The following is a 23,589-nucleotide window of genomic DNA, read 5'->3' as shown; positions in this document are numbered from 1 at the left end:
GGGCTTCAGCCCTGACTGTTCCTTGGCTATCCAAACTAACGTGAGGTCAGGTCAGCTTAATTCAACACCAAAGACGTTCTCAATAGAGCTCGGGTTCTTCTTGCCTTTGCTGGCTTCGTCCTGCTAAGAGCACGTGTTCTCAGCCTTTGTGTTGGTGGCACAATTTTGAATCCTAGAATTATTTTCAGTTGCACCTTGGAGTGAATTCTTAGTGCTCGGAGGATCTTCGGCACATGTCACTCATTGAACAGAGCTCTGCCTTTCTTGATCCAGATTTTAAACACAGGTACCACACACAGCCCTTGAATCAATGCTCTCTCTTATCTTCTACTTTCAGTGGATGGATGGTACCCTGATAAACTGGGGGACCCACTCAACTCAGCTCTTACTTATAGACACACGAGTATCGTATGTGCACTGGTGGTTATACTGTAGTCTGCCTGATTGTTTTAAACAGTTTCACGCACTTATCAGTTGTTGTAGTGTCTTACAGTTTGGGCTTCACAATTTCATGTCAGACACCATAGAGTTAAAAGGCTCTGCTGTGAGGTTTCCATGCTGTGATTATGGGTGAAGAGGGTTTGAGGGCTGCACATCTTAAGGGGTAAGGCGGTGAGGAATGGGATGGGACTGGCAGGACAGGCGGCCCACGCACATCCTTTTACCTCTCACCTTGCTGGTCACGGCTCCTTCCTTCCTCACCAGTAGATTCTCTCCAAGGGCACTCATGTTACCGCGAGACACCTGCTAAGTGTATCAGGAAGAATTTGGTGTTGGAGAGAATTAGAGGTGAGACTGTACTGGGGGGAAGCAAGTCTGGTGGGGACCCCTGGGGGAAGGGGCAAAGCTGAGCAGGATGCAGTGGGTCCTTCTTGAGAGGGAGGGCCAGGATGCAGGAAGGTCAGGAAGCCGTTTTCCTGGCATCCTTCATGCTAGCTCAGCTTGTATAGACTCCGCCTGCAATGCAGGAGACCCTAGTTCGATTTCTGGGTCGGGAAGATCTGCTGGAGAAGAGATAGACTACCCACTCCAGTATTCCTGGTGGCTCAGGCAGTAAAGAATCGGCCTGCAATATGAGAGACCTGGGTTCGAGAAGGGAATTTCCACCCCCTCCGTATTCTGGCCTGTAGAATTCTATGGAGAGAGGAGCCTGGCAGGCTACAGTCTGTGGGGTCGCAAAGAGTTGAACACAACTGAGCGACTTTCACACGCACACTCCTCATGCTAGTGGAAGCAATTTCCTAAAATGTTATGTCCACTTTGGATTCTTTGATCTTTAAGAAACATGAATAGGAAAAAAGACTCGATGTCAAGATAGATGAGAAATTACAAAGGAAGCTGTGATTCTTTATTTTTAGAAGAGAAGGCCACTGGCCTTTTGAACTGTTTTACTTAGAGAGCTGCTCTAAGAGGATGTGAAGAAAAGTTCATCACCAAGAAATGGGCAGAGTGAGAGAAAACAGACTTAGAGTAAGATGTTTTCCTTTTTAGGTAGGATATAAGGGTCCTTTGGGAAGCTTCAAAAAAATTCAGAATTTTTTTTTCTCCTATCATGGAATTTACTAAATAAAGATGACGTTTCACAAGGCTGTCATTAAATGCTGGCCTCCCAAGTGAGATGAGATGTCTCCATGGTGGGCGATAGAAAAGGCAGCTGCTAGTTGGTTTGGGTTGGTTTGGCATCTTCAAAGTGAGGATGGGATTCTTAAATCATTTTATTGGATTTCTGAAAAGTGAAGTGAAAGTCGCTCAGTTGTGTCCAGCTCTTTGCAACCCCATGAACTATACAGTCCATGGAGTTTTCCAGGCCAGATTACTGGAGTGGGTAGCCTTTCCCTTCTCCAGGGGATCTTCCCAACCCAGGGATCGAACCCATGTCTCCTGCACTGCAGGCGGATTCTTTACCAGCTGAGCCACAAGGGAAGCCCAAGAATACTGGAGTGGGTAGCCTATCCCTTCTCCAGTGGATCTTCCTGACCCAGGAAGTGAATCAGGGTCTCCTGCATTGCAGGCAGGTTCTTTACCAACGAGCTATCAGGGGATTTCTGAGGCCCAGTACGAATTCCTTTGTGATTTCCATGTCAGCCATATTCCCCGCTCCATTCCCATACCTGGACCGCAGGATGTGCCCAGCACTCCTACGCCATAACCCTCACTGTGGTTAGAGACAGTGGGATCTGTGTCATAGACAGCAATGAAGTATCTTCTGTGGCCAACCAAGGGTAGAGTTCACCCTTAGTTATGATTTAGGGGGATAGTATATTCTTAATGGACCTGCAAAATCTTTTCAAGTGCAGTCACTTTAAGAGCTTCCAAAGCCTGGAAGGAGTACAGGGAGGACGTGGGCACCAGCTATAATCTAATTTTTCTCCCATAACACTTGCTTTCCCCCGTTGCTCAGTTGCTGTCTCCCAGAGTCATTACCATCACAAACGTTTCCTGTCCATCCCCTGTAGGTACACCACATCGCGCCAACAACCCATGGCCCAGCGGGAATATACAGTATCCTTTGCCAGTGTCAATCAGAGCTTGATTACACTTCACGGCTGTAATTCAAGCCTGCTAATCCTCCTCCACGTTAGGAAAGAGGCCTGTTCTATTAGATAAGCTGATTACTGTCTGGTGTGTGCTTCATGCCGAGCAAGAGTTGTTTATATGTGGAATTATTGCTGGCTGGAGCCTGGGTCTCACTGCCCTGGGTAAGCTTGCATAGCGGTGTGGGGGATCTCCACCTCAGCTCGGGGAGGGGTGAGAAGCTGAGTCTTGATTAGAGCTGCTGCTCCTTCAACCTCTGTGCCTGTGGTTAAATATTTACTCTTCTTCTCTGGTACCGGAAGAAACGAGTTCAGATTTTGAGAGTGACTTTTGCCTCCAGGACGCCCTGTCGAAGATCAAGCGAGAAAGATCACTGCCCCAGACTTTTCACGTGCTGGTGAGGTTTGCAGAGCCACCCCAGCTGTGCGGGTGTCTCAAGGGCTCAATGAGAGAGGAATAGCTGGGAAGAAGTTGAGCCTGTGGTGAACTCAACGGCCACAGACCCAAGAGCGCCCAACCACAGGGCCAGGATGCCTGCAGAGACTATTTGAATGCTTTCTCACATTCAGAGACCTTTTCTTCAAAGCCACAAAAGCCTTAAAACCACCTTTGCCCCTCCCTCCCAGCCCATCTCTGGTCTGGTGTGCAGCTTGTGGCTTGGGTGCAGGCTACGGAGCCCCGATTCTTCCCGGAGGAGGAAGTGCATTTGTTAAGATCGCCTGCCAGGGGTTGCTGGCATGATGGATGCTGGCTGCACTCTCAGAATTCCCCCACCCCCTGTTCACTGAAGCAGCTCTCCAGGGAGAGAGGGTGGGGTGTCCTGTCCTGGGACGCAGAGCTGAGGCTCTGCTTACTAGTGGCTCTTGAGTGTTTAAGTCCTGCAAGCGGTTGATGCATTTATCCATGTGGGGCTGTGGTGAGGCTGAAACGGTTACAGGTGAACGGGAGCACCTGGTCCCTGGCCTTGGTCCACCTCTGTGCCAGCATATGTTGGTGTCTGTTTGCGTATTTGAATATGTGACAGCCTTTGCTGGAGTAAGGAAATCAGGATGAATGTCAGCACACTTAACTGTGATCATATCACAAGCAGAGGCCTTTTGGAGGGTAAACTTCCTCCACACCAGGGCATTTTAAAACTGTTTATTTCTCTGTTTTCTCCTTGAAACCATTTATTCCTTTAGGCAGGCATTTTGCTTTTTTTATTTCTGTGTCTCCAGTAAACACAGTACTGGCGGGCATTTGCTAAGCACTCAGAGAAAGGTGCTTTTGATTTAATGAATGAATAACCTAATTAATATATTGCAGTAAAGAAGGTTTCTGCCCAAGAATGAATGTAAATATAAATTGTTAGCTATTTATCGTAGCTCACTGCATGTGTATTCCTTCTCGTACCTTTCCTAGTATTCTTTCCCGGAAGGAGAGACTGTGAGGCCCCAGGGTCACAGACGGGTGTCCATTCCTTTGATGTAAAGGGCACAGCCAGCTAAAGGCAGTGCAACACATTGCAAATCCAAGTATCTTGTTAGGAAGGATGCTGTGATGTGATTTAGAAGGAAGGGCCTCTGTATAATGTCCTAACCACTGAGCATCTGGTCTGTGTAATTCCTTTTTTTTTTTGCTTGAGGGATCTTAGTTGCCCAACCAACCAGGGATCGAACCCCCGCCCTTGGCAGTGAAAGTGCAAAGTCCTAACCACGGGACTGCCAGGGACTTCCCAGGGTAATTCTTGATCCACGAACAACTTGAGGGTTATTTTATCTTCCTCTTGTCTTCTGCTTTTTTTTCTCCACTATTTCCTTTCTCTCCCCACCCCCTACTCATATCCCTTAAACTCTCCTTTCTCCCTTTACTAGGGAAATCGGTGTCTTTTAAAGATCAACACATTCTCCAAATAGTTAAATTGTTCTCCCTTGGGAGATTTATTTTTCTTTGGAACTGAATTTATACTCCTAGGAAAAATCCAGAAGGAACCACACAAAGGGTTGTCCTACATGAAACAAAGCAATTCCAAGGTTTTAAGTCTAATTTCAGCCATGAAAGCTTTCTTTGACATACACTGATAGACTTTCTCTTCCTTAAATTTACAGGATGATAAACCTATACCCTTAATATACCATCACTGTATGTATGGCTTGAACTTCTAAATCTCAGTTACAATATATGGGGTATCTACATGTGATGCCAGGGATGTTCCCAGTGTGTATGACAGAGTATGGGTGCTGTCATTCAGATGATGGAGGGGCAAGTAATGGAGTTCTTTCCTCTTCTCTGCATGAACGGAGTAAATGCTTGGCTATCGAGAGAATAATTGTCCAGGGAAGCTGTACCTTGAAATTCACCATAGCATCTTTGAGATAATCTCAGGATTATTTCAAAGTGAAGGAATGAAGAGTGACGCTGCGTCCCAGTGACTCTGCCTCTGACTACAGAGCTGGCTGTGCGCATTTTCTCATGGGACCAAAGCACAGACTGATGACTTTTGAGAGTCTTATGCTGTGGTTGTTGCTTAATCGCTAAGTTGTATCTGACTGTTTGCAACCTGGCAGACTGTAGCCCGCCAGGCACCCTGGTCCATGGGATTTCCCAGGCAAGAATACTAGAGTGGGTTGCCATTTCTTTCTCCAGGGGATCTTCCAGACCCAGAGATCGAACCCATGTCTTCTGCTTGTCAGGATTCTTTACCACTGAACCACCTGGGAAGCCCTTTGAGAGTCTAGGGTCTTTGCAGAGAGAAAGCTGCTCAAATAGCAGTAAGGCAGAGAGCAATTAAGAAGACCTCTGTTTTTTATTCTGTTCATATTTCTTTCCATCTCTGTCACCTAAAGGCTGGGCAACTGTCTCATCTTAGATATGTTTCTTCCAGCCTGAGTTTTGAGACCAGCAGCCAAATTAGCTAGGTTTGGGCAGCAAAACAAAAGGGAATTTAAAAGTGTAACAGTGTGGATCCACCCACCCACACCTGCATAGCCATTAGGTGGCAGCTAGAAGGAAATGGCACCCCACTCCAGTACTCTTGCCTGGAAAATCCCATGGACAGAGGAGCCTGGTAGGCTGCAGTCCATGGGGTCGCTAAGAGTCAGACACGACTGAACGACTTCACTTTCATGCATTGGAGAAGGAAATGGCAACCCACTCCAGTGTTCTTGCCTGGAGAATCCCAGGGACAGGGGAGCCTGGTGGGCTGCGGTCTGTGGGGTCACACAGGGTCGGACACAACTGAAGCGACTTAGCAGCAGCAGCCGCAATAAGTAGTAATTTTGCTATATAAGACTTATATTGACCACTTTCATGTGCCACTGCAACCCACCCCCTATTTAAAAAAAAACAACTTTCACAGGCATAGTTAAGAAATGCCAAAATAACGCAAACAATGGACCTTGCATGATGGTGCCCTAAGGCCGCAGAACCTTCCTTAGGGTTCCGGGAACCAAAGTTGGTTTCCTGGTATCTTCTCTAGAAGAGGAAAGAAAACTGCATGTACGTAACTTGCTTTGGTATACTGAATTTTTAAATTAGCTAGCTGTTTTCCCTGTGTTGCCATGATTCCATCACAGTTTGATATAATGTTTGAAGATGAGGAGGAAAGGCTGAGAATAATTCCATGACTTAAATTTTTCTAAACAAAAGGAATGTATAAGAAAATGTAAATGTACATATATATGTGTACACATTTAGCCAAATATTTTTACATTTTAATTTTGTTTTTATGCCACATTCATACCCCATGTTGTAAACAAGACTTAGATAATCTGTCGAATTTCAAAAATGGAGAGAAGAATACGTGTAACCATCATGATGCAAGTGCTCAGCACTTTTTCATTGGAGGACATCAAAGTGGCTGTCTCCTCATTTTCCCATAAGCCCAAGTGTCTTTTGGTAGCATGAAGGCAGAGAGATGGCCTCATGGTTCTGCTTTGCAACCTGGGAAGGGAACCTGGAACTGGAGGGTGTGATGTCAAACCTTCAGGCCAAGGTCATGTGCCAGGAACGCATGTCATACATTACCAAACAGGCCAACAGCACAGCAACCTAAATTTCACTTCCACATCTCTTGACACAAGAAGAGAAAACAAATTTGGCTTAAAAAGGTTGTGCCACTGCAAACTCATTTTTTGGTATGTAAACAATTCTGTGGCTTTTCGGTTTACTTGAAGTAGTAAGCAGAGTGCATTGAAGTTGGGAAAACCATGTGTGTGTTGTTAGTTGTTACTCTTGGTTTAGCCTGGTTCAGGAGAGCAGAGAAATGAGATTCTGCAAAAGGCAGCATGAAAGTTCACCTTGGCCTTCAACCTGTGGAAATTGCCAGTTGTTAATTCCAGCCCTAGAGGCCTGGGTCAGCCCTGTACTTTATTCGGGGCCCTGGCCCTCGCTCGCCTCCTAAGCCTGGCTAAGACTGGAGGTGGTTGTGATGCAGAGGGAAGGGCCTGGATGTGAGTCCACTGCATAACTAGTTGTGTGCCCTTCTGGGTCCCCTGTGCTTCCATTCCCCCATCTGAATAAAGGGATAATGATACCCCATAGTGTTCAGGTGAGAATATAAGCAAATGAGCTTATTTTAGGCAAGTTGCTTTGCAAAGTTTCATTCTCACACAAGAAAATATCCTGTTTCCACATCTCCCATGCATTTATCCACACACCTATTTGATCACTTTGATTCCATCATCAGCTGATACTTGTCTTTCTCCCACCAGTCTGCAGACTTCTCTTATTTCTGGTTGAGTCTCTCCAGCTGAAATAGGATCCAGTAGAGAGTAGATACTCAGCATATGTTTGTTGAGTGACTGCTTGACCAAGAGACCATCCTGGGTCCTTGTCGGAGTGGCAGTGTTGGTGAAATTGTGCAGGCCAGCAACACTTTGTGCAGGCTGAGAGATTTTTATTTTGACGGAGCTGTAAGGCTGTCACTAAACATAAGTGGACATGACTAGTCTGGCACAGTCAGAGTGCCACTGGAAAGCAAGCAGCCTGGAAAGAAAAAAGCAAAGTTGGCTTCTGAGATTACTCTGTGTCTGTTACCCCAAAGAACATGAGCCCCTGTAAGGGCTCCGATAAACTGGGGACAGCTGGGGTCTCCTCTCTGTCCTGCCGGGACTTACTGGGCAGTCAGCCCTCTGCAGCAGTGTCCTCAGCAAAACAGACGCAATTTGCTAGTGACGTACCATCACTAAGGGGCCTGAGAAAGGGCCGTGCTAACATCCGCCCGGTGGAACAGTTGAGAGAGATTTTGTGGGTCGGAGAGATGTCAGCTCATTCAGTGGAGGAGGAATCAAGATACCTCTTCAGATAAATATAGTAAGAACCACAGTAAATAAGGCCTAGCCTCAGGGAGGCAGATCTTTAAAGGAAAATTAAGATCCCCATCATCTGTCTCTCTGTCAACCATTGATGTATTTAGTGAGCGCCTCATGGAGCTAAATGCTTTTTGATGATGGTAGTTGTGATGACCACCTTACCTCCCCACAGGGGGAGGGCACCTTCTGTGTGAGAGTTCTTGGTGGGGGGTGGGGGGCCTCTATCTCTGGCACACAGAAAGAAGGAATGGTCCAGAGAACGCGTCTCTCCCCTCTCCCAAATGTCCTGGTTTTACCAGGATGTAAACACAAGCAGAGGCAATACCGACAAGAAAAAGCCCGGCTGAAAATCAGAGCCTAATCGCTCCCATCTGCTCCAGTGCTGCTTCCCCTTGCTGCCTGCCAGGATGTGTGCCGCAGACGCTAAGTAGCACATTATTTTTGATAAGTTGCAATCATTTACTTGAAATCTACTTCTCCTTTAAGATGTCCCCCTGGAAACTTGAATCGGCATTTGAGAAGCCCTGTTCAGGGTGGAATTTGAATGCTTGCACTCACGTTCAAGAAAAGTTAAGCCTATTTGATGGACAGGTGTTTATGTTTTTAAGATTTCGGCCACATGGACTCTAGTGGGAAGAGGGGACACCGTGGAGCACAGCCTGGGAGCTCAGAGCCACCGGGCAGCTCATTCCCTAAGGAAAGGCACAGGTGCTGAGATGGGAAGAATTGCAAATGATGGCTCCATGGATTCTTCCCTGAAGCAGAAACGTCACAAGCCGAGACCTCTCTTGGTCCCCCTGAGATGTTTCCCCTTTATGCTGAGACAGGACTGATGGTGACTGAAGGTGTGCTTTGCAGCCTGGAGCCCATCGTCTCAGGGCCCTGCCCTCATTCCATCAGCACCCCTTGTTCAGCATCCTCATTCTCTTGCCCAGGATGAGACTCTAGACACAGCAAGCATCCTGTCCTACCATCCAGCCTTCTCTCAGTCAAAGACTTAATGCTTTCTGAGGCCCAAACTCAGGAACTTTTGAACAGCAGCAAAAACCTCTTGCCTCTCCTGCCGCCTTTTTGCCGGCAGATTCTGCAGCCCCCGGTGTCTGAGAATGACTCTGGTGACTCATTAGCACCAAGACCTGTGCTTGGGGTGGTTTTTGTAATGACTGGTGATGGATTACCCACATGTTTTCCCGGAAAGACCCTGACTGACCTTGTGTGCATTTGTGAGATGATGGTCCGGGGTCACAGGTGGTGTTTGTGCTCATGGAAAAAGGAAAGCTAATTGGCAGCTGTTTTGAATGGACCTGGGGTGCCCAGAAATAGACCCAGTGTCCTTCTGCTGGGGAATTTCTGCTACCACCAAAGTGAGTGGAGGTGATTTCTTCTTTAAATGGGTCATGCTGAGGTTTTCTCTTCTCCTGTGTCCCTCTTCCACTCCTCTGGAACTGGCAGATCTAACAGGCCAATTAGAGTACAAACATTGTTGTGCTATAGTGTAAGGAAATATACAAATACAAGCTGTATACAGGTGGGTAAGTTCCAACAGCCTACAGTCATCTATTAGAACTTGGTCTCACATATTGCTCCTTCTCTTCTCTTTAGCTCCAGGATGACAGTTTAGCCTGTCTTAGCTTTCTTCTGTTCAAGACAGAGTCTCTTCGCTTCCTTCATCACAGAGGCAGCAGAGTGCTGTTGGCTACTTTCCACATGCAGCCACCCCTCACCACTCACCGTCTCCCTCCTGGTTAGAGCTATACTCCCCCGGGCCACCAGCACCCTGACCAGGAGGCCTGTTGTTGCCATGCTCCCTCACTCCAGACTGCCCAGGTCTCTCACTTCTGCTAAGAGACTACGTGGCACCCAAGAGAGACCCCTCTAATAATCGACCCTTTTCTATCTGTTCTAAATCTTTTCTTTTAGGTTTTTTTTGTTTTGTTTTGTTTTGTTTTGTTTTTGTAGGAAGAAATTCTCTCGAGTGGCTACTCAGGTGTTTCTGTGACTTGCCTCTGGTTATTAAACCTGCCTCTTTCTAGTTTTCTCTGTAACACTCTACCCAGCATGAAATCACTCTGCCTTCTAGAGTTTATTCTTTCTTTTTTTAAGAGTGTATTAGCTTAGATTGGTTAGGCTGCCAAACACAAATAATACAAAACAAAAACCTCCCCAAATCCCAAGATAAATTGGCTTAAACAAAATGCAAGTTTATGCAGAGACTTTACTTTGCCGACTAAGGTCTGTCTAGTCAAGGTTATTGTTTTTCCAGTAGTCATGTATGGATGTGAGAGTTGGACTGTGAAGAAGGCTGAGCGCCGAAGAATTGATGCTTTTGAACTGTGGTGTTGGAGAAGACTCTTGAGAGTCCTTGGACTGCAAGGAGATCCAACCAGTCCATTCTGAAGGAGATCAGCCCTGGGATTTCTTTGGAAGGACTGATGCTAAAGCTGAAACTCCAGTACTTTGGCCACCTCATGCAAAGAGTTGACTCATTGGAAAAGACTCTGATGCTGGGAGGGATTGGGGGCAGGAGAAGAAGGGTACGACCAAGGATGAGATGGCTGGATGGCATCACGGACTCGATGGATGTGAGTCTGAGTGAACTCCGGGAGTTGGTGATGGACAGGGAGGCCTGGCGTGCTGCGATTCATGGGGTCACAAAGAGTCAGACACGACTGAGCAACTGAACTGAACTGAACTGAACTGAAGGTGACCACAGGCTGGCCTCCAGGATATGAGGACTTCTATCTGGTTTTTCTCCCTGCTGTGGCTTATATTCCCCAGGTCAACTCATGGTCCAGAGTGGCTGCCAGAGCCCCAGCCCTTATATCCATGTTCCATCTAGCAAAAAGAAAGGAGAGAAGGGAAAGAAAGACATTCCTTCTTTAAGGATAGAGTTTTATATCTTATTTCCATTCATCTATCACTAACCAGAATTTTGTCACTGGAGATATGACCACATTTAGCTGCAAGGGAAGCTGGGAAGTATCTTTCTTCCTATAACCATGACTTAACCAAAAATCAGTGTTCTGTGTCTATGGAAAGGGATGGGTTGGAAGAAACCAAAAGGTCATCCTTTTTCTTCAACTTTGCTCTGAAACTCTCTGTCAGGCCCTTTCTTAAGCTGTTTCCTCTCCTATGTCCCATATAGGAGAGAGACACATGCCTCCATCACAGCTCATCTCTCACTGTAAATATTAGCATAGTTAATACACAGATTTAGTTGAAGTGATCTTCTTATCTGTGTTAGTTGAAGTCATATGGTGGTCCTGAGATTCAGTGAGTCCTTCCCATCCTCTTGTAGATTCCAAGGAATTGTGTTCCTAATGGAGGGAGAAGTGGAAGGACCAAGTTAAAGAGGCTGAAGGGATGGAACCAGCCCAAGTGTTGCACACATTTCCTGATTCTGGACCCCGTGTCCGACCCTAGTGGAGCTCGCTGTTTGCCGACTGTGATGTCGGCCCTGTGTGTCCTTGGTCAGACACCTCTGTGGCTGTCATCCTGTAGAGGTGTCCTTTCACTCCTGTTAGACAGTAAGCCTCCTCTTGCAGGACGAAGGTGGACTCTCACTCGTGGCATGTGTCTTCTGTAATTTGTGGAAATGGAAATAATCTTGGAGTGAGTTAAGACTGGGTTATCGCTATCTTTGGTGAGGACCCCTCAAGATCAACAGTACAATGTATTAGGAATCCTGCCACTGAATTATTCTGTGATTTTCAAAACTGGAACCATTTCTGTGAGAATAAAATGCTCTTTATTTAAAATTTAGTTCTGATGAAATCATTTGGAAGGTTGGAGGAAAAAAATAGTTCTGCTGTAATGGAGCTTGGTAATATACACAAGAAAATTTTGCTAGTCACTTGGAGAAGGCAATGGCACCCCACTCCAGTGCTCTTGCCTGGAAAATCCCATGGACGGAGGAGCCTCGTAGGCTACAGTCCATGGGGTCGCTAAGAGTCAGACACGACTGAGCGACTTCACTTTCTCTTTTCACCTTCATGCATTGGAGAAGGAGGTGGCAACCCACTCCAGTGTTCTTGCCTGGAGAATCCCAGGGACGGGGGAGCCTGGTGGGCTGCCGTCTATGGGGTCGCACAGAGTTGGACGCGACTGAAGTGACTTAGCAGAAGCAGCAGCAGGAGCTGGAAAAGCATTCTCTGTCCTGACACAGTGGAATGATGTCAAGAAGTTAAGATCACACATCATACAAACATAGCAGTATCCAGTTATCTTTTAATATTTTGAGTGTGGGGTTTCTCTCTGTCCCAGCCGGAAAGGATGACATGAGGTCTGAATGCCCCCCAAGAGTCAAAACTGCCATACACTTCCTCAAACCTCCATCGTGAATAGCGCTGCTATTCCCATCTGGTTACAACGTCTTTACTTTCAATGGAAACTTGAAAGCCGCCATTTGAAGAGGGTGTCCAGGCTAGCTTGTCTGACATACGGTGAGATTGCCCCAGAGCTGAGCAGCTCCCCGAAGGGCCTTTCCAGCCTTGCGGAAGGGCTGCATCTTCCAGTGAGCTCTGCCAGGGCAGCATGCTTCCTGGCTGAGGAAGACTGCAGCCGGGGGCTCTCATAAAGAGGGCACATATTGGGCGTCAGAGGAAGTAGGGTTCTTATCGTGCTTGCGAGAAGAATAGCAAGAAAGGTACATAAAGAGGGGAGAAGGGTGAAAAAAGCAGACATTTTGGTATTCATTCTTTGAGCTCAGAATTGATTTCCTGGGCTTGATGGTGTCAGTCTGAGTTTGCCTAGAAGCGCAGCACAGTGAGGTAGGGGTGTGTGTGTGTGTGTGTGTGTGTGTCTGTACTCATTGACTTAGCCTGGTGTGGGTATATGTGTCTGTATATTCACTGACTTAGCCTGCTATTGGTGTGTGTGTGTGTATACTCATCGACTTAGCCTAGTGTGTGTGTCTGTATACTCAGGTACAGGGTGTGTGTACTCACTGACTTAGCCTGGAGTGTGTGTGTGTGTGTGTGTGTGTGTGTGTGTGTATTCATTGACTTAGCCTGGAGTGTGTGTGTGTGTGTGTGTGTATTCATTGACTTAGCCTGGTGTGTGTGTGTGTGTGTGTGTCTGTATGCTCACTGACTTCGCCTGGTGTGTGTGTGTGTCTGTATGCTCACTGACTTAGCCTGGTGTGTGTGTGTGTGTGTGTGTATGTGTGTCTGTATACTCACTGACTTAGCCTGGTGTGTGTGTGTGTGTGTGTGTGTGTGTGTATACTCACTGACTTAGCCTGGAGTATGTGTCTGTGTGTGTGTGTATTCATTGACTTAGCCTGGAGTGTGTGTTTGTGTGTGTGTATTCATTGACTTAGCCTGGTGTGTGTGTATGTGTGTGTCTGTATACTCACTGACTTCGCCTGGTGTGTGTGTGTGTGTGTGTGTCTGTCTGTCTGTATGCTCACTGACTTAGCCTGGTGTGTGTGTGTGTGTGTGTGTGTGTGTGTGTGTGTGTGTCTGTATACTCACTGACTTAGCCTGGTGTGTGTGTGTGTGTGTGTGTGTGTGTCTGTATACTCACTGACTTAGCCTCGTGTGTGTGTGTATACTCATTGACTTAGCCTGGTTCCTTCCACCTTGCTGATTTCTTTCATATAAAAAACAAACTCTTAAGTCAGAATCTATCTTGCTTTCTTACTCTTCCCAAAGGGACCTTTATCAATGGGATTGATGTAGATTTAACCAACCATTGAAAACTAACCAGTTACCAAGCCCAGACATGTGCTTTTGTAAAAATAAACTTATTTAATGCTTTAATGAGAGTCAAGCTGTGGTTGACACTATGTTATTGACTGTCAGGTGATAAAGAAACTGCGCTTAAGGGAGGCAAGGTCGTGCAGTGGGAGCCTTGGACGCTGCTCTGTACGCGTGCTCTTCCTTCCGGCCATGTTGTGGAGCTCGCAGAAGAGGGCTTAGGCCCATCCTTGCCCTTTGGGAGGATGCTGAATTCTGATGGGAGAGGAAATCTGTCAAGAATTAGCACTTGCCAGCAATGTGCTAGGTGCGTAATTGATGTTATCATCTGAATCCAGGAGAACGGTGAGAAGCTCTCTTGCTTTCCCCACGGTGTCACTTCCTTGAGAAACTGGCATTGTAGAGAGAAGCCTGCGTCTCTAGGATTGCACAGCGAGCTGCCAACCAGTGGCTTTCAATTTCTCACACATTTTATACACAACTGAGTAGGAAACCGTTGCTTGCATCGCGGGCTACCAGGTGCTGTCCTGGCTTCTCTCACCCTGCGTTGGCCCTCCCTGGGAGCTGTTCTTCTCTCTCACCTCCAGGCATGGTAGTCAAGGCCAAGGCTGCTGTGATGTCACACCCTCCTCCCAACTTCTGCAGCCATTCTTGAAGCCAAGACCCCAGCAGCAGTCCAAGCTAAAGTTACTAAGGACCAATGCCCCCTCACCCGGGCAGCCGGCACCCATCCAGGAAGGCAGGAGTCTGCTGCCCAGCACATAAGCCTGCTCTCTGCCAGCTGGCCTGGGAGGCTCCATGTGCCAAGCAGGGGACGTGTGATCGGAATCCGTGCCCGAGTATTTCCTGAGAAGTAGAAAATGCATGTGACCAGAGCCACTGCAACCTGGCTCAGAAAAAGAGATGACAAGAAAAAGCATGGTATGTTTCTCTAAAGAAAACCCCCAAATATAAACAACAACTAAAACTCTAAAACCATCTCAAGAGTGTCATATATTTTTATGCTTACCTCCTGCCCTAAAACTTTTCATAAAACCCTGAACATAGTGGTGGTGGGTGGATCTGAAGACATGAGTGCATCCTTAAGGTCCTTTCTGGACCACAGTTTATTCTGAAGTTCAGCACCGTGCTTGGCACTATAAGATGCTTGGTGAGTATTTGCAGGATACAGTGCTTGAGGAATCTCACAGTCTTGCTATTGACTGACTAAAGCCCTCAAGTCCTGTTGCTTGGTTTACCTGCCTAACAAACCAAGGAAGGTTGAAAGGGCTAGAAGACATCTTATCTTTATGTCTAAAGACCTGGTGATGCCATAAGAATCCCTAGACCCACGGATCCCAGCCTTGGTGTCCCTGAGCATCTCAAGAGCTGGCACACAGAAGGCTGGCAGTCTAAGCATGGCTTTCACACTTGAAGACTCCAGGAACTTGGATTTCTCATCTGAGCTGCCGCAGAGATCTCTGCCTGCACTGGACGGTCTCCACTAAGGTGGTCACTGGTTCTCCCATGTTCACCAGAAACTCTGACTGGCAACCATCTCTCAGGCCGGCTTGTAAAATTCAAAAAATCAAATTGTTAGTCATTTCCCTTTGTTGGATAGACAGACTCTTTTCAAAATGCACAGAACACCTTTTTCATCAAACAAACGAGAAGGTTGGTACTGGAAAATATCAGGACACAGTACCTTAAGCTTCAAACCACTGACATCAGATTTTGGTCCCGTTCAGAAGAATCAAAATATGTCATAGTTGTTTTGCAGCAGAAGCTTGGAGTTTATGATTTGTGAGTGCAGTTGTGCTTGTGGGAAATGAAAGAAACTAGAGGAAGGATTAGAGGGTATGTGTCCCCCGGGATTTCTGCTTGCTTTCCACCTACTCTGGCAACTTGATGTGCTCACTCTGAAGGGACTGGAGGAGTCTAACCCTGGGCTTCTTGGAAATCTCAGCATCCACGCCATTCCCGGCTCCTGCGAGGTGCTCAGTTAGTGATTTTTTGAGTGAACTGAGCGTTCCACAGAGGGCTCCTTTGGGTAACATGGTATGCATAGCCCCTTCCCTGGGGACCACTGTCAGCCCTCCTAGGAATTCCTCCCCAGGTACCAGTCACATGCCAGGCCTTCCCCAACACCCAGAGCCTTCATCATGGATAATGTTGGCCTGCTGGGGACATGCCAGGCTGTGGGTTCTGAGGCTCTAGCTTAATGACAGTGTAGATTTGTGTGTTTAGCATTTTCAGGCTGATTTGACAGATTTTTGAAGTGGGATGGAAGAGGTGACAGAGGGAAAGGGCCTCTACCAGAAGGTAACTCTGGTCCAAACTATAACTGGACCAGAGGGAGAAAGAGCGAATATCTAAGGAGCTGACTGGCTTACAAACAGTGAACCGACACAGGGGTCGTTGGAGAGCCCATCCTGCAGCCTCCCCTCCTGCACTCTTTCTCATACATTAGGAGATGCTCAAATAGGTCCTCAGTGCCAGAGGCTCTGTGAGGTCATGGGGGGATACATAGGTGGAGGACAGGTCATCACAGCCTTTCAGAAGCTCGCAGCCCTGCTGGCGAGGTGGCAGGTGTGATGGTGGTGGCTCTGAGATGCGCTGTGTCTCTGGTGTGCTGCTGCTGCTGCTGCTAAGTCACTTCAGTCGTGTCTGACTCTGTGCGACCCCATAGTCGGCAGCCCACCAGGCTCTGCCATCCCTGGGATTCTCCAGGCAAGAGCACTGGAGTGGGTTGCCATTTCCTTCTCCAATGCATGGAAGTGAAAAGTGAAAGTGAAGTCGCTCAGTCGTGTCCAACTCTTTGCGACCCCATGGACTGCAGCCCAACAGGCTCCTCCGTCCATGGGATTCTCCAGGCAAGAGCACTGCATGAAAGTGAAAAGTGAAAGTGAAGTCGCTCAGTCATGTCCAACTCTTTGCGACCCAATGGACTGCAGCCCACCAGGCTCCTCCGTCCATGGGATTTGCCAGGCAGGAGTACTGGAGTGGGGTGCCATTGCCTTCTCCATGTCTGTGGTGTAGAGAGCGTTAATACTTGCTTGGTGGCTCAGTGGCAAGGGCACTCATTTCTAGCTATTATCTGTCTGGGTAGGTTTCAAATGGAGATTTGAAATAGGATGAGATTGCGGTAAGTGGGTTTTTCTGAGAGGGAAGAGGGCATTCTATCACAAGGCTCAATGGCTCTAATCATGATGGTCCTATTGGCAGAAAGTAGTTGAAGACCAGGAAATTTTAAGGAAATTAGGAGGTCAGTAGGAAGAACTTCCTCCCTTCTCCAACTCACGTCTGGTTGTTTTCTGCCTTGCATGTCAGCCACAACCTGAGCAGCAAAAGACATTGTGTGCATGTGTGTATACACGCACATATATGCAGAATTGAAAGCACATCCACCCGATTGCCATTGGTGACAGAATCCTAATGTTAGAGTAAAGGATAAAGTGTGTAAGAGTTAAAGACCTAGATTCTAGTTGTGGCTTGTCCCATCTGCTTTGGTTTTGGGGAAATTACTCTGCCTTTGTAATCTTCAGTTATCTGCTATCTAAGTTTGTAATATGACTTCATGTTCTATAAGGTGATACAATTCATTGTGCACAAGTACTTTCTGAACAAATAAAACGTCTAACTGTGATATTTTCAGGAGGCAGGCACTTTGCTCTATTTCTGAAAAAATGCAAGGACAGCGTATTTTTGTCCCATACTTCTGTCCCAAGTTCTGCCCCCTGGAAGATGTCAGAGCAGGGTTTGGTGAGTCTGGGAGAGCTTCACTATCCCAGCTTTTCTGGTCGTATGTATTGAAGACCAGTTCGTAGACTGTGGAAAACCTGCATGGAGGTTCAGTCTTGTGCCTTCAAATCAAGCAAAGAAATTGGCCAGAAAGCATGAGGGCCCCCATCCTGGGAACACCTCATGCCCTTTCCCAAACCGCCTGTCTGCTTGTGTGCTAAGTCGCTTCAGTCACGTCCAACTCTTTGCGACCCTTTGGACTGTAGCTCTCCAGGCTCCTCTGTCCACAGGATTCTCCAGGCAAGAATACTGGAGTGGGTTGTCATGCCCTCCTCTAGGGGATCTTCCTGACCCAGGGATCGAACCTATGTCTCTTATGTCTCCTGCACTGGCAGGCAGGTTCTTTACCGGTAGCACCACCCTGGGAAGCCTCAAAAAACCACCTGTCTGTTGACTGTCCATCATCTCTCTCTGTCAGCCCAGCTTTGGGTCCCTGAACTGTTGTCCAGATTTGAAGACGACCCTCTCAGTAGATATGCTCTCTTCCTGTGCTGCCTGCTGTACCCCTGGAAGCATGACTCTCAGCAGGGGCATTTCCCCCGGCACTAAAAAAACCTGGGACTGAAAGCCGCCCACCTAGCACAACCGGTCCTTGGTGAAGAAAGAGTGCCCTCTAGTGGGCTTTGTGTGGAGCTGCTCTGGATCGGTGTCAGGGCTCAGCCAAGGACAAAACAACCCGCTTGCTGCCCTCCTGCCAAGGATCTTAAAGCTGCCTTTGGGTTTGGTTTGTTTTTCTCCGCGTGTGAAGAAACAAAGAACAGCAGGAGATCAGTTGTGAGAGCAGCCCCGACTGTGCTGTGACAGCCTTCTTATCTTGGGCGGTTCACCAGAGAGTTAACCCCAGGGCCAGTGATGGCAGCAAGGTAGATGGTGACATCGGATGCTTTGTAAAGGGCCTGTGACAATTTCTGTGTACGTCACTCACCTGTCTTGACCAGTCTGTTACATGAGGGGTTAGATCTGTGAGAAGGAAACTCTCCTTTAAGAATGATGACCAAAAGGGTTAAATATCTTATTGCGTGACCCTCTTTGCAGAGCAAATCCACTGCAGTTGATTTTATTTTTGGCAATGGAAGTGTACAAATCTCAGTATTAAAATCCTGTATGTACTGATATAAACGGGTTTTTTTCCCTTTAAATCTGAGTAAAAGCTGTTGGGCTGGGGAGCAAAGAGAGGAGGAGGCGAGGGAGGCTGCGGGGCGCCCATCAGGGAAGCAGGAACCTGATCACATGTGATGGTTGCTGGATTAGGTAACAGCTCCGCTGGTTGAAATTGGATCTTGGAGGATGAGTGTTAACATCTCTGGTGTCCTGGTGAAAGGTTCATTTGAGACTTGCGTGGTGCCACAGAGATAAAAAAAAAAAAAGGAGCTTTTAAATAATCATTTTGTCTCCTATTTGGCAGAGTGCTGGCTTCAAGCAGTAAATAGGTAGCACCACTTTGGCTTAGACATATCGGCCTTTTCATTTATTTATTTAATGTTGGTGGGATTTTTTTTTTAACTCAATAGCTGAACAGCCTTCCGTATCAGTGAATCCCAACGCCCGTCTTTATAGTGGTACATTCAGATCCTCTCCTTCTGGGCAGAGATCTGTCCATGCCAGGTTTTTACTGGTCCATCTGGGCCTCATCGCAGCACACATGCATAGCCCAAGACCCTCAGAACCAGAATCTCCTGTGTTAGATAGTGGAAGAGGGAGGTTTTGTTTTGTTTATGTTGTGTGTGTGTGTGTGAATAGTTTTCGTGGTGGTGGTTCTGATACATCCTCTGAAATTTCCGTTTTCATAATGATTTGAGTATAATTTGAGGGGTATAATTTGGAGAGGACTGTTGGGTTTGTTTTTCCTATTTTTTCTGTTCTTTTATTTTCTTCAAATCTCTGGTTTGGGGCCAATTTATGTGTCCTGAACTCTAAGGATAACTGCAAGCAAGAGGCATTTCATTTCTATCATACCTGTTCCTTCTTAGCCACATTTGGAAACCTATTATATTAAATCTTAGTGAATCCAAATTTCTTTTTAAAGAGTATTTGTATTCAGGATTCATCACATGATACGAAAGCTAAGCAAAAGGATAACCCTTTCCTGTGTGTGTATGTGTGTTTCCCCCCACCTTTACCCTCTGTGACTGTCCTGGGACTTCTTTGGTAGGTAGGGGGTTACAGTGTCTCCTTTCAGTGTCCTTGGCAGCTTTAGCATTTCCTTTATTTCATTTAAAAGCAGTTAGATTTTAAGATCAAGAAGAATATTAAGTAGGTAGGTGTGCAGACTTTGTGTGGACAGTTCGCGCTTCCCATGAATTGTTTAAGAGAAAAAGTGAGGCATGGATGTGGGTGCAACTGAGAAGGGCTGGAAAGGGAAAATATTCTTTGAAGTAAATATTGGGCACATGGGAAGTACTAGTAGTAACATGACCACCTGGTCCCCTACCTCGTACCTGGAGGAATCAGCACCAGCACTTTGCTCTGTGTCTGCCTGACTCCTTTTCTGTCTCATTCTTTTCAGAGCAAATGGAATTTTGCTAGAATAAGTCAATGGAGTGAGTGTGTTGGTCTCAGGCACAGGTCTGACCATCCTTACCATCACCTCAGATAAGGCAGTGTGTAGGTAGCCCCAGGAAAGTGTATCCTCACCAGTTGACATTATTCTCTTTTACTTTGCTACCACTGTTGAGACCGGTCAGTGCTGGATCTGTCAGGAAGAGTTGTTTTGGAGTGATGAGGAAGAGCCGCTTGGAGGCGTCACGGCCCGGCTCAGATGTCACCAGCCTCAGCATCTTGAGGAGGTTTCCCATCGGCCGAGGTTTGTGGCCTCTTCTGGAGCCTATTGGTCATGGGATTCCAGAGAGTGGAGTAGTGTCAAATTTTGCCCCAGCACCAATTTTTTTAATGATTAAGTAAAAGTGCCACAATTACCAAATGGCTCAGAGGTGATTCTTTTTTCACTCTTAAATGACACATAGGTATTTTGTTGAGAAAGCAATTAAAATTCATTCAGTGAAATTCACTGGGGAAACATCCATAAACCCCCCCACACTAATGTCCTCAGCTGAAAGCATTCACTGGGCTGTACAGATGAGGAAGGAGAGGTCCAGGGCTCCAACGCCATCTGCCTGGGGGCCGCGTTCTTCCCGCCACCCCACACCTTTAGGGGCTGGTATTCAGGAAACGGTTGCAGCATTCATTTCCTTTCCTAAGGAAATCTTTGTTAGTGGTGATATGTTCTTCTGAGGACTTTGAAGATTTGAGTAAATAAGTTCAAGGAACTGAATAACATGATTAAATCTTTCTTATTCTGAGATCAGGGGGACGATTTCCCATGTAAGTCTTCTGAGTCTACAAAAGAAGGATTTCCTTGGGAAAATGTCCGCAAAATTAAACTCCACAATCCTCTAACCTGTGCTGTCACCAGTAAAGCAATTTTATTTTAGTGCAGCAGAACATTAAAAATTCAGTTGCAAGAGGAGAGCCTGGGTCCTGAAGTGTGGGCTGTTCCTGTATCCTTCTTTCCTGGCAGCTCACTCCCTTCCCCACGCCCTCCTGTTGCCTCCTCCTGTCTTTCCTCACTCCCTCGAGGGGTACATGTGTCTCCCCCAGGCCTTTAAACTGCCGCCTTGGTCCACCTGCTTGACTGTCCACGTGACTGCCTCGTGTTTCACAGAAGCAATGCTGCCATTTTCCTTTAGCACAGGACTCGGGCTTTCCTTTGAAACAACTTTCGAGGTTGCTTCTCGTCAGGCCTGTTAGAAGCCAGGAGCATGTGGGCACAGCCAGCAGTTATGCTGGTATTATAGGTGATGGAGTGCCCCGAGCGCCTCCGTGTCCCCTCGGATTGAGCTCAGACCCACCTTTGCTGTCACAGCCCCGTGGGGCTGCCTTGCTGAGATTCGAGAGGCAGCTGCACCTGTCACTGTCCCCGTGGGGCTCACCAGATGCACCCTAGCCAGAAACAGCTCTGGACTCCGTGCTGTGCTGTTGCTCATAGTCCCACCCGGCCCCCTGGACTCTGGCATCTCCACCCCCAGGATTCGAATGAGCAGAGTCTGCTTCTTCTCTGCCTTTAGTTACATCCCTCCTTCCCTACTCTGCCCTCAGTTTTGTTTTTTCTTAATTGGATACTCTTTTCGTGTTCACTCTCAACAAGGACTTGGCTGCTGACGACTAAACTGGGTTTAGATGAGTGATTTACTTTATGGCAGGTTGTATGGCGGTAGTAAAACGAGACTGCCTAGCTCTTCCACTGGTTTACTAAATCACTTGATCTCTTTCAGTCCAAATCACCCCTTCATCCCCTGCAAATGGTCGTGGGGGGTTAATAAAAAGGAGCCTTTCGTGGAGCCAAGCCTCCTTCATCCTATCAGAACCCCAGCTTCTCTGAATCCCTGAGGCAGCTTGTTTAAAGCACCTCACCCTTGTTTGTACCAGGACGGAGCTCTTACCACCCGGAATAAATTGATCTCAATTTTGGAAAATAGAAATCCCTACTCCAGGGGAGAGGTCTTCACACTTTACTCGAATTAACTGAATTTGCCTGACTTAGGTTATTTTGGAAATGAAAATTTAGGCTGATCCAATATCATAAAGTCATTGAGTGTAAAAACTTTGTAATAACAAACTCACAGAAAATGTAAAACTAGAAATGAGAAAGGAAATGCTATTCCTTGAGTTAAAATTTAGCAGTTTGGGGATGAAAGTGAAAATTATATTCTAATTTGTTTGTAGATTTGAAATTTCTTTCATTGTGGTAAAATAGACATAACAAAACTCAGCATTATAACTGTTTTTGAGTGTACAGTTCAGTGGCATTATGTACGTTCACATTGCTGGGCAGCCATTACCACCATCCATTTCAAGAACTGTTTCAGCTTCCCAAAATGTAACTCCCTACTGGTTCATTCAGTTTTGTTCAGTTCAGTCGCTCAGTCGTGTCCGACCCTTTGCGACCCCATGAATTGCAGCACGCCAGGCCTCCCTGTCCATCACCAACTCCCGGAGTTCACTCAGATTCATGTCCATCGAGTCAGTGATGCCATCCAGCCATCTCATCCTCTGTCATCCCCTTCTCCTCCTGCCCCCAATCCCTCCCAGCATCAAAGTCTTTTCCAATGAGTCAACTTCGCATGAGGTGGCCAAAGTACTAGAGTTTCCACTTTAGCATTATTCCTTCCAAAGAAATCCCAGGGCTGATCTCCTTCAGAATGGACTGGTTGGATCTCCTTGCAGTCCAAGGGACTCTCAAGAGTCTTCTCCAACACCACAGTTCAAAAGCATCAATTTTTTGGCACTCAGCCTTCACAGTCCAACTCTCACATCCATACATGACCACAGGAAAAACCATAGCCTTGACTAGACAGACCTTAGTCGGCAAAGTAATGTCTCTGCTTTTCAGTATGCTATCTAGGTTGGTCATAACGTTCCTTCCAAGGAGTAAGCGTCTTTTAATTTCATGGCTGCAGTCACCATCTGCAGTGATTTTGGCGCCCCCAAAACTAAAGTCTGACACTGTTTCCACTGTTTCCCCATCTATTTCCCATGACGTGATGGGACCGGATGCATTACCAGTTCCTTATCCCCCGCTTCTCCCAGCCTGTGGTACCCACAGGCCTACTTCCTGTCTCCATCAGTTGGACTATTCTAGGCACCTCGTATAAGAGGAGTATAATTAATCTCAGGAACAGATCAGACTCTCCTTGCATTTTCTAGTCCTCCCATCCCTCTTTTTCCAGCCCTCTTCACGCCCATTGCTCAGGTGCCGTTTTGTTAAGTGATTTGAGACTTCTTCAGCCAAATCGTACATTGGGAGTTTCCTGTTGTTTTCAAATGTTACTCCGTTGGGTTGCTGTCAACACCTCCCCCCTCTTTTGTATCTCCCTGCAGTTTTGAGTATCCGGGGAGCCCAGGAGGAGGAGCCGACAGACCCGCAGCTGATGCGGCTGGACAACATGCTGCTGGCCGAGGGGGTGGCGGGGCCCGAGAAGGGCGGGGGCTCGGCGGCGGCGGCGGCGGCAGCGGCGGCTTCTGGAGGCGCCGGTTCCGACAACTCAGTGGAGCATTCCGATTACAGAGCCAAACTCTCACAGATCAGACAAATCTACCACACGGAGCTGGAGAAATACGAGCAGGTATTCACAGCCATGTGGGGTCTGGGCCCCCCAGCCCTTTAGTGCAGGGCGGAGAAATCAAGAACTCTGAGCTAGGAGGGATCCGAAGCAGGTAGCCTTTCCTGGAGATTGCCATCCGGGATCCAGTGTTTCTGGCCTCCCCGCAGAGCCACTTGTTGAGCT

General features: G+C 47.1%; 1 protein-coding gene across 3 annotated transcripts in view; it reads left to right on the top strand.

Annotated features, from left to right (window-relative positions):
* PBX1 (PBX homeobox 1) overlaps positions 1-23,589 on the top strand; it is a 297,657-nt gene that overhangs the window by 214,169 nt on the left and 59,899 nt on the right. For all 3 annotated transcript variants that reach the window (XM_068964903.1, XM_068964902.1, XM_068964904.1), the window contains exon 3: positions 23,183-23,427. In XM_068964903.1, coding sequence (XP_068821004.1) covers positions 23,183-23,427 — 245 coding nt within the window. The remainder of the gene's footprint in view (positions 1-23,182; positions 23,428-23,589) is intronic.

Source organism: Capricornis sumatraensis, chromosome 2 (assembly GCF_032405125.1).
Source record: "Capricornis sumatraensis isolate serow.1 chromosome 2, serow.2, whole genome shotgun sequence".
Taxonomy (NCBI): domain Eukaryota; kingdom Metazoa; phylum Chordata; class Mammalia; order Artiodactyla; family Bovidae; genus Capricornis; species Capricornis sumatraensis.
Note: the sequence above shows the minus strand (reverse complement) of the source record. Positions and strands in the feature narration are given on the sequence as shown.